The 11,564-nt window shown below is 42.7% G+C and overlaps 1 protein-coding gene across 1 annotated transcript; it reads left to right on the plus strand.

Annotated features, from left to right (window-relative positions):
- LOC311013837 (regulator of cell cycle RGCC) lies at positions 1-4,602 on the plus strand. The gene is made up of 5 exons (XM_084010076.1): positions 1-128; positions 1,037-1,201; positions 2,420-2,500; positions 3,127-3,189; positions 4,010-4,602. The coding sequence occupies exons 1-5, from the start codon at positions 107-109 to the stop codon at positions 4,015-4,017; spliced, it is 339 nt and encodes a 112-aa protein (XP_083866202.1). The 5' UTR covers positions 1-106; the 3' UTR covers positions 4,018-4,602.
- The last annotated feature ends 6,962 nt before the right edge of the window (positions 4,603-11,564 follow it).

Genomic DNA, 11,564 nt, shown 5'->3' on the forward strand with positions numbered 1-11,564 from the left:
GCGTGCGCGTGTGGAGGGCTATTATAATACAACTCCAGTCCTGCTTTCCACCGTTCTGAACTCAGACTCTCAACAGCCCGGCGGTGTTGAATCTCCCGGATCCATCATGACCTCCGACGTGACCACAGGTGAGTCTAACCGCTACTTGTGTTTGAGATGATAGAATGGAGGTGATAATGGGCCTGAAACAAACAGCTAACGAGGCTGTAAACTATATTCTAACCTCTTGGTATTCCACACTTGCCTAATCCCTTTTAGATCACACGTCACGTTTCAAAAAGTAACACTCAGAGCTGAGCAGATGTGTGAATCATGAATGTGCTCTTGTTGATGTACAGGCCACAGGGCACTTTACACATTTAAAAACAACATGCCATTATTTCTCGCAGGCTGTATTCTTTCATAACTTGCCAAACACTGGACATTTCTGAATGTATATGTGCTTACATTTTTATCTCGTTGCATCCTAGATTTGCTAATCCTAATGCGTTATATGCCCCATAGGGGACTGTTAAAAGTTTAATCATCATATTCATAAAATGGTGGGTAAACCGAGGTGTGGTCATCCGTTATTTAATGACTCCGCATTTATTCAAGAAATGGGCAAAAGTGTTGTTTTATTGCAGCCCAAAGCATAGAAGTCTGATGAAAAATATTATGTTTATCTATCACATTTAGCAGACCAGGTGTTTTTACAGGCTGCTGGATGTTTTATATGCCTTACGGGCTGTTGGGTTTATTTTCACCCATGAAGTTATCAGATACACTTAAACTTCAACTGCATGTTTTAGCGTCAAGCTTTTCATTAATTGAATGATAACCCAGAATACATTTGTGCTATAAGTTATGATAAATAATTGATAAATATCTAAAAACTAGGAGATTTTATGGCTTCCTTTGTTGGTTTGTGTATCTGTAAATGTAATGTTGAATATTTTTTACTTTCTGGAAGGAAAAAAAACCGTGAGACGATCTGAACATTTCCTTTTAGTGGTGTAATGTGGTTTCCCTCCAACTGCTGTCACATTTTCCGCAGACTTGGAGCTGGAGCTGGGCGAGCTGCTGCAGGAGTTCCAGGATGTGGTGGAGGAGCTGAAGGCCCCTTCTCAAAGCAAACCTCATGCTTACCGGCACGTCCTGCAGGAGGCCAAAACTCGCACGGGGCTCGGGGAGGACAGCGGAGTCGAGGACTCGGACTACAGTGAGTGACCAAAATCAAGTTATTATGAGTAAGCTCAGGGATTTAAAGACAGGGGGGCTTAACTGCAGAAGAAGCATACAACATCTTTGCACTTGCATCTTTTTAGTACTGTATTAGAACTACAACGAGTGAAGAAGTCAAGCAAACAAGTTAAAAGCAACAGACATGGTCTTTTCCCTTCCCTTCTGTTAAACAAGCACGTTAAAGTGCTCAGAAAAGGCCCTGATTCTGTAAATGTGTCTTAAAGTGATACCATATCTAATTCCTCTCTGCATTAGATAAGCTGCAGGTCTAAAGAATGCCATTTAATTACTGATTGGTTCAATCAGAGTGTGACTTTGCTCAGTAAGGTTTCTGTCATAAAGTAAACAGTAGAATAAACCAAGACTGATTTTAAAGGTCACAGTGAAATCTGACAACGTAAATATGAACTTTACCCAAATAACTGTATTTTTGTATGTATTTATTCCAGCAAAATGAGGATAGTGTAAAAAAAACCCAGAAATGCTTCATTTCAAGTATATTCTTTCTACAGACTATAATCCAGGCTATAATCCTAAAAGTCTTATGTATACCCTTTCATCAGTATGAGATTATTCTGAAAATAGAGCCATATTTAAAAAAAAAAAAGCCAAATTATTATCCAAATTATTATGGGGTAGCTCCAGCCCCCCTAAAACAGGCCTAACAACGTCACTTTGCTCGTTGCACAGAAAGGAAGGACATTATTTAGTGCATCATTCACTGCAGAGTGAGGTTGTATGGAGCCCCAATCTGCATTGGAAACTAGTGTTGCACGTCAAGACAATAGACATGCAACCAGAACAAACTACAGTGAAGCATAACCCATCTTCTGTAATTGTCTGGCTTTTATTTTGTTGTCTTTTGCTGCTACACTTTGTGCGTTTGTCGACGGTTATGAGATAAAAGAAGAAAGCGTGCTTTCCTCTGCTCCCATGCGTCGTCATTATTGAAAGTATTTTGGCCCCCCTAATGTTTCGAAAGCTGACACTTGGGAGCCGCTAACAGTGAACAGGCGTTTTCCTTCATTTTACTGCATGTTATCATCATTATGCGCGGCTCAGGCATTGTGTTAACGTTGTTGTTGTTTGTTGTTGTTGTTCATTTGAACGGGCTGGCCTTTAGTGCTCGTCTTCTGTTTGTTATCTCTGCTCACCCTCTCCTCACCTCCCCTCCCTCTCGCTCCCCCCCCTCAAGGCAGCGAAGCCTCTTTGGGGAACAGTCTGAACGCCAGCGAGGAGGAGCTTCACACAGCAGGCATAACGCCGGCACCGAAAGGTAACGTGGACTCCCATCAGCCCCATCACCAATCCAGATACCTCGTCCTTACAGTGATCACTATCACGTTGGCTCTGATCACTATCACAGCCACACAAAAACCCTCTACATTAGGCCGGGAGCGCTTTTGTTTTTACACAACAAAGCTACTGCCGCTGTGACTGTGACGTCCCAGCCCCCCCCCCCTCCAAGTCTCCTGCAGGGGTTATTTGTGCTGTTATGTAGCGCCGAGGCAGCTCAGGTTTTGTGTAAATGAACGAGAGCTGTTGCATTTTGTTGCATGCAGACACAGAGACAGCTACTGTTAAATCTCAATAGATGAGAACAAGACGGTGTCATACAACCCGTCTGTGTTCACGCCGTACACCTGAAGATATTTACAAGAGATCCTGGCAGGATCCATCAAGCTGTCTAGGTTTTACAGCGCTTAAAGTCTGCTTTATCTCAGATTGTAGAAAAGAAGCTGAGAATGTTGTATTCTGTAATTCCATTCGTATGTGATGCTGTGATTTAGTTTCCAGCTTTGCGTCCAAAGGAAATTCCACTGAACTGAGCCACATTTCTTTCGTTCCATTGCTTTTCCTATAGTTTCATAAATTCCTTTTCTTTCTGTCGTCTCGCTGCAGCCAAGCTGGGAGACACAAGGGAACTTGAGAGCTTTATCGACATGCTGGACCGGGAACTCGCAGGTGTGTATTTAAAAAGAATTACACCCCCTGTAGTCGCTCTGTTCTTTATTCCTTTTTGCACATAAGCTGACAAGCCAGCAGGCAGCAGTGTGTCGTGGAGACTTAGATAGAGAGCATGTTTTGTTACGCATTGGAAAACACAGTGCGTTGTTGTAGCCACCGTGTTTCTGCACCCCCCCACAACCAGTTATCTCTGAGCACCTCTTGTGTGTAAATGCCATGTCTGGGGACTCAGGTGGACTATCTGCACGACCTTTAGTGATAATAGCATACTTGACTACACAAGCACCATGATCCTGCTATCAGCAGTAAAGCAGTGGTGTTTCAGAGGCCTGCGAACACACGCGTGACCCTGTGCAAGCACACAAAGCACAAAGAGCAAAACACGCATCCGCCCGCTATCAGCGGCCTCGACGCCGCAGAGAGAATTAATGTTACGAGATAATCGGAGCTCCCCTTGGATCTTTACAAGGCCCACCTGTTAGTCGTCAGCACTGGGATGGGACGGTATAATATTTAATAGCGGATCGGGAAAAAACAGAAGAATTTGATCGTGGTGAAGTTTCATTATCGCCACTAGTGACTTGAAAAAGTTGTATCGGTGAAAAAAAAAAAGATAATTTAACATAATTTACTTATAACTTACTAACCCGTATGTCTTGCTGCAATTTTAAGAGTTTTAAGCATAATGAAGCTAATGATTTTGTCATGAAATGTTCATATCGTCAGTTCAGTTTGTGTGTGTATGTTAATATGCCTATCTGCTTTGACTCTTTGTCTCTTGAGCTTACAAGTCTTCTCTTCCCTTTTCCGTTTGCAGAGATGTGAACAGATAAAGAAGGCGAGCCACGTAGCGGGTGGAGAAAACAGGCCGGGGGCGACGTGGCCGGCTATTGCCGAGCAGACAGGCAGATCCACACCAGAGCAGATCTGACGGAGCAAACGCTCCCCTGGCTGCTCCAGGGGAAAAGGTTAACATCGGAAATTAAAAGGGCACTCCATTCCAAAAAATGCAAGAACACCCTCAGACCCCTGGCAACGGAGCGTCCAGCCAGCAAGACGACGTCCCCGCAGCGTCTGATCCGAGATGTGTGACATGATCTCCAAACTAGACAATACTCCCATTTGCATTCCCGGGCGGACAGGAAAACTCAAAGTATAGAAAGCATGCTTGTGCCACATTTATAACTCTCATTAGTTCATAGGGCCCTAAATCCTCCGTGCCATATTTTAAATTTAAAGGAGGCTGGTACAAATAACAGATGGCACTTTAGTTATAAACTGATTTAAAGTCCAACGAGTTCAGATCTGCTGTGTATCAAAATTTGATGTGATTTCCAGTGTACAGTTTTGTTAATATTTTTTTATATAAATAAATTGTTGTACAGATGAATAAACATAAATTAAACTACATTTCCTTTTGTTGATTTGTACCACACATTAAATCCAGATTCAGTGCAGAGACACTGCTGACCTTGGTGACCTCTGATTCTAAACACACACACAACGTTGACAGTAGTGACAACACAATGCATTCATTGCGTCTACGCCATCACTGTCACCTGAATTGACTGTTTCTACAGTCACGCCTGCATGTCTCCGGAGCCCTTTATCCATTGAAGCCTGCACGTTTCCTGCATGTCTGTTCTGATTATGCTTCGAGTTTCACTTCTGCCTGAGAATCAGGAAACCCACAAGTTTAGCTCAGACACCATGTGCAGACAGCTTGAAAAGGAAGTGCGTCAGTTGTGCTGTGAGAAACAATGCTTATTGAGCTTTGGTGCTGTAATTCTTTCTGCGGGGGCTTTGACTTGGCTATAATTTATTACTACAAATCCAGGAAATTGTTCTGCTTTGTTTGAGTTGCCTGTTAAAAAGGAGCATCTTAGCTGTTTACTACCAGTCATTTTTTTTCCCTTTGTGTAGTTGTTGTGAGGTGTGTCTCATCCCCGTTGTCAAAGCAACACTGCCTCAAGAAACAGACACGGCCGAGGCAAATTTATTTTCTTTTACTTGTGATTTTAAATTGGGTGACATCAGCTGTGTAATCCAGCTGTGTCAAGTGTGCAAAATTATTATTTTAGTCTTCTGAAGAACTGTGGTGTTTTAGTTGAGAATGAGGCTGAATGAGGAACTGCAACCGACAGTCAAGTATTTATCATGAGACTCTGTTTCTAGGAGGGCAATACTTCTCCTTTGGCTTTCAACACCATGAAACCAGATATGTCATGAACCAGAAGTTTATTGAATTGTCATTGTATTCTTCTTAAAAATCCCTAGGCAGTGGGTTGATAGGGCCCGTCATCCATACCACCAGCCCTGGTGATATATTATAGTTCCACTGCTTCAGTGGCCCTGCTTTTTGACAGTATGTCAGTGGCAGTGGCCAAAGGAAGGAAAGGCTGGACATTTAACATACTGTTCCTTGTCTGTTTATGTCTCACTAAAAGACACATTGTACAGAAAGTTCACTGCTTTGAACTCTGGCCAACTGTTTGACCCCGCGTCAGCAGCATTTGTCATGTGGGGGGATCCCGTTTAGGTGGGGGGTGTGGGGGTCCTCCCCCCCAACATTTTGGAATTAAGTAGATGCAATTTCCCACATTCTGGTGCAACATTTTTGAGAAGATGTCTCTTCTAATGTCTCTTGTTCCTAGAAATGAAAATGAGAATTAAATAGGCTTATCATTGTTATAATGACATTTTTTACAATGCCTTTGCAATAGTAGTTATACAACTGACTACAGAATCAAAACAAGCTGTTGCACAGTATATATCACATAGTGGCATACACTCATGATAGCCTAAATATTAATCTGAGAGTGCATTTGTAATTTACACAAGGCTTTTTTTGATCAGTTACTTAAATTATCCACACCATCCATTTCTTTCTCATCTCCACCACCTTTTTTTCGTTTCAACATTTTTTTGTTTTCTCTAACTTCAGAGGCCTGTTCCGGAGATACAGCCAAAATAACGAAAAAGGAAGGAAGTAAAAAAAAAAGGAAGTTACCTTAGCTACATTTCGGCTTATATCTCGTGAACGGAGGGTCGTAGAAACTCTGGAGTGGGTGGCGTGAGACCTAATTCGAATCTTTTGAACACAACAGCCCATGTCTCTACGATTTACCGTTCCGGAGATACAGCCCAAATAAAAAAGGAACTAACCCTAACCCCAACCCCAACCCTCACCCTAACCCTAACAACAACGATAACCCCAACCCAAACACCAATCATAACCCTAATTCTAACAACAACCCTCACCCTAACCCCAACCCTAAACCTAACCCCAATCCTAGCCCTAAGACTAACAACAACGATAACCCCAACCCAAACACCAATCATAACCCTAATTCTAACAACAACCCTCACCCTAACCCCAACCCTAAACCTAACCCCAACCCTCACCCTAACCCTAACAACAACGATAACCCCAACCCAAACACCAATCATAACCATAACCCTAACCCTAACCTCGACCCCAACAATAACCCGACCCCCACTCAATATATGGTGGCGACGCCCATGGCTGACCGGGACAAGAGCTGACGCTGTTCTTTTTTTTTGGGGGAGGGATGGGGTATAGTGGCGAAAGCAAATGATTTTCAAATGTGACATTAATTCAAAGCAAAGAGGAAACGGTGGGAATGTGGAGAGGTCGAAAGAGAAATTGAGAGTGTTCAGACAAAGGGGAAATGCACAGGGTAGGTATGAAGTAACCTGCTCCTCCTGTGTTGTCTGTTCCAGTTAGAGGAAGGCCAGCATGACTGATTGAGGCCACAGCTGTTCAGCGTGGTCACAAACAAAAGTTCGCTTCGACACGATGGAAGTTCCCTCGCGAAGCGAAGGGGCGCATCCTGTTTTCACAGACCGACTGCAAGGAACTGCAAGAATGCAGGAAACGTGCCTGGTGTCGTCGTACAGATGAAACGAAAGGCATTCGATTGGAATTCTCCCCTTTGTGCGTCCCACGGTGGTTTGGTGTGTCTCTGTACGCTCTCTGGTCCTTGACACACTCACCTGCACTAATCCACACTGTCATTTTCTGCGCACACGAAAAGTCGCCAGCAGCTAATTATGCTGTATAATTTTCATTAGATTGCTCTTCACTGGGATCTGATGTAATATCTCGGCTTGTCTAGCGGGAACAACTCCCCATTGTTTAGCTAATTACTATGAGAGCGGCATTTGATTGGCAGCGCACCAAAGTAAGAGGCCAATATGTCAGCCAGTCGCCTTGTTTAGATAACGGAGTAAATGATGAACGAACCGAGTTCATTAGCTGGTAAATTGAAAATGAATTAATGTTACGACGAGGCGGCGAAACGGTCTTGAGAGTCGACGAGCACATAATAAATATCCGACCTCACCTATAGATGCAGGCGGCGTGGTAATAAACGTCACATGGACTTAAAATCTCTCCACACGCACACACAATGCTGGTTTGTTTTAAGCTAGTTAGCGAGCTAATGAAGATGTAATTGAGTATAGCAGAGAGGAGACACTTGCTATTATCAGACGATGAGTAAATGAAGCAGAGATACGGCGAAGCTATCGCGGCCCGAGACGAGTGCAGCATGCAGAGCACGCAGTCTTCTGTCATCTGCCTGATGAGAGACCGGAGCAACGTCTCTCCCCCGAGAGCTCCCCAAATGGTCCAGGCTAACAACGCTCTCCCAAGGAATTAGCTGGCTCAACCACCCAACACACACACACACACACACACACACACTGAATTGTCAGATTCTGACTGGGTCTTACATAACCCAGGCCCGTCCCTGAGCCCCGGATCACAGATTCGGATCACTGCCTTGTTATTCTGGCACAAACTCACAAAAGGCAGAAAAACGGCGCTTGAACCATAAAAAGGACTCGGTAGTGTGAAATAATGTTTCTCATGTGACACCACTTCAAAGACATATTCATGTAAGCCATAAATACTCCAAAACCATTCTTAGTTATTTTTAATATCGGGACATAATGGGAGAGCAAACGGCTATAAATGTCACAGCTTAATCTTTTAGCCGTGCTAGCGGCGGGCCGCGAGGGTGGCTGTGTCTTTTTGGTTGTTTGGGTCAGTTCACCACTTTGGTTCAGACACGAATGTGTCAAACAACTATGGGATGGATTGACAGAAAATCTATGCACAGACATTCATGGTTCCCATCAGATACCCTAATGACTTTTATGACCTCTACTGACCCCATGAGCTTTACATTTTATGGTTTTGAGTGAAATTGGATGGATTTCGTCAAACATTCGTGTGACTTAATGACCTTGGAGCTCACCTTACTTTTCACTTATCGCCATCCTTGAGTCAAAATGAAGTTAGTCTAACACCTCCATTATGGCTCAAAGATAATGACATTCTCATCAGCCTCAGCTGAACGTTTTGTGTAGCGCTAATTAGCCAATGTAAGTGAGCAGCTAAGGTGGTAATCATGGCAAACACTTCACATCAGCATGTCAGCACTGATATAAACAAACAGAATCAGGAAGAAATACATAAGTTGAAGTCCTCTGCAGAAGAGAAAGGCAATACTCAACCTATTCAGTATTCATTTTAAAGTGCAATGGAAACATTTGAATGGCTTGTTTGGATTCTTGTGGTCGCTGTCACGTAAAGCCAAATCCCTACCCCGTACAACATGTCATTTCCTGTTTTGCTCTCTGACTCACCAGACCTCATTGTATGGAGCAGGAAACCAGTATAATTACTTTCAGTGGAGTTCATTCCCAAAGAATGTGACTCATCCAGCCTTCCCCTGGACTTCAAATGAGCCGTTACATCACTGCTGACTGGGGATTTCTTGACGCCAGTTCACCCCTTTACTCTTTCAACTCAGACAGGCAATTTACTTGAAGGAATTTCGCTGAAACTCAAGCAAACAACATAGTGATTTATCAAAGAGTCTATTCTTGGATTATGAAACCTCTGTATTATAAATATGTATATTAAATGTCCAATTTAATATATTGTAAACTGGTGAGAATGGGGGGGGGGGGGAGGGAGATGCGGATGTGTGAATAGAAGTGAAAGTGAACATAGTTTGGCCTACAGCACCGACTGTTCTTTAAACACTTCTTTATTGTAATGTCCATTTCTATTAAGTCGTCAGTCACACAATGATCAAACTCAACGCATCTTTACGGCTGTGAAAATGTTTTTATACCAGATTTTGGTACCCAGACTGCGTTAATTCTGAATTTTCTGTCTTTTTCTTTCTAATAAGTTAGCTGACATATTTATGCCACAACTAACAGCATAACAATTATTTAAAATCTATTTGAAAGCAAAGTGTATGAAATGCATTTGTTTCCAATTTGTATTATGTGTAAACATTGAAGGAAAATTAACCTGCATTGTGAGTTAGATTCCCATCAGCAAAACTATTACAGCTTTCAAATGACAATTGTAAAGGTTGTGCAAAGTCAGACATTTATTAAACTTTCTGATTAAGTATAACAATACCTGGCGATTCGTTTTTTTTTTAATTACTATGTAATCATCTCTTCAATTTGTCATAAAAAAGAAGAAGAATTCACTTCACAGGACTAACATTTAGGCATCACTGACGAATAAATGTCTGCCTCTTGGGGCAAAAAAAAATGGGCTTAACTTCAAAGGATGTTTCCAGTAGTTTTCACAGAAAAAAAAAAAACAGTGCAGATTTTTTTTAAAGCAGTAAGCCCAGATATTGAAGAGCAACTCACAGTGGATTTCATCTGAAAGATCTGTGGAAAAGCCTCATAGCCTGGATTAGCACTTAGGATCAAATTGGTGCCACTGAAAGTCATTGTAATGTGATCGAAGCGATAAGATACTTATTTGGGAAAGTCCTCTGGGAGTCCTGTGTAGTCTGCTGGAGCAGCAAAGGCCGGGCGAGTTCAGACACCAAAGGTCCACTGATGCAACCTTCCCCTGCCACCAGTAACCCACATCTGAGGAAAAGGCATTAGTGGACTGCCATCTGATGGTGAACTCCAGCTGATGCAACGGAGAGATAGCGGCCTGGGCATGCGAGGAAAAGACTTTGCAAAAAAAATAATCTGATGTTGGATAATGCTGTGAATAATGAGGGTAGTTAGTAGAAGGGATGAAACTGTTGAGAAGTTGTCGATCTAGCCCATGAAGCTAATGTTAGCCATCAAACAGCGTCGCCTGGGAAACAGGACAGATCCCAATGTAGAGGTTTAAAACGTACTTGTTGCCTGCCGTTGTTACCTCTCTCTCTGAGAGCGTGCAGGCTCTCCTCTCAGCAGCCTCAGTGGTATCTCCGGGCCATCCATCTTACAGAGGGCAGATCATTACGTAGTCGACAGGCAGCTTTAGGCCGGGGGCAGGTGGGACTGCTTGTACCAGATGAACTATGGGCTGCTGCTGTTCTTTACTGGACCTCCATAAAAAGCAAACGAGCCCCTTTTACTGTTGAATAGTACATTACACTTGAGCTTGTTCCATTCTTGCAATGCTGCTACAGTTTGTTGCACCCCAAAGCTGCATTAAAGGACCATGTTTTTTTTTTTTTCCATTATTTTTTTACCAACAAATCCCATCCAAAGACCAAAACAATGCAGCAATGAATTTATGCTGCTAACAAGAGCCGCCACAGCTTGTACTTCACTGTATGACTCTGTGCCACAGATCTCCATCACCATCCCAAACCCATTAAAAACGTATAAAACAGCCACGCTGGTGGGCTATACTCTAGTTTATTTTGACACTATTTTTTTGGACAGTGGCTGCATGTTGGGCAGACGTCAATGAGCACGCTGGTGGATGTGGCTCCTTGCTTTGCCAGTTTGACGAGCCGTGAGGAAAGGAACTCCGCCGCCTGTGTCCGTTGTAATTAAAGAATATGTCAGCAAATGCACCAGTCGGGCTCTTTTCTCTGTCGTTTTAATGGTTTTTGGACAGCAACGAGTTCAATGGCACAGAGGCATACATTACATCTGGCTGTGAAGCCAGTGCTTGTTAGAGGGACAAATTCCTCGTTGGTTTAGATCCGTTGATCAAATATGCCGACCTTATCCATTAAATGCAAAAGCTGTGCTATTTATTGTTTTTAGAAGGAACCCAAGTACAACACTTACAGAGATGCTCTCTGGGATCGCTCCTTTCATTTTATAGGATGAAAAATATACAAAAACAGTATTATCAGCACCAAAACTTTCCGGTCTCACATCCCGTGGAAACAAATGCCATGTTCTATATTCATGAGAACCCACAATGAGATACAGAAAGAATAGATATTTTATTTTGATTACTCCAGTATGCGAGATTATAAATACATTCTATGGACATAAACATAGAAGTAACAGGGCATCTTTAGTAATCTGTACAATGACACCGAGATAACAGAGATTTATCATGA

The sequence above is a fragment of the Eutrigla gurnardus genome (assembly GCF_963514095.1).
Source record: "Eutrigla gurnardus genome assembly, chromosome: 5".
NCBI classification, from domain to species: Eukaryota; Metazoa; Chordata; class Actinopteri; order Perciformes; family Triglidae; genus Eutrigla; species Eutrigla gurnardus.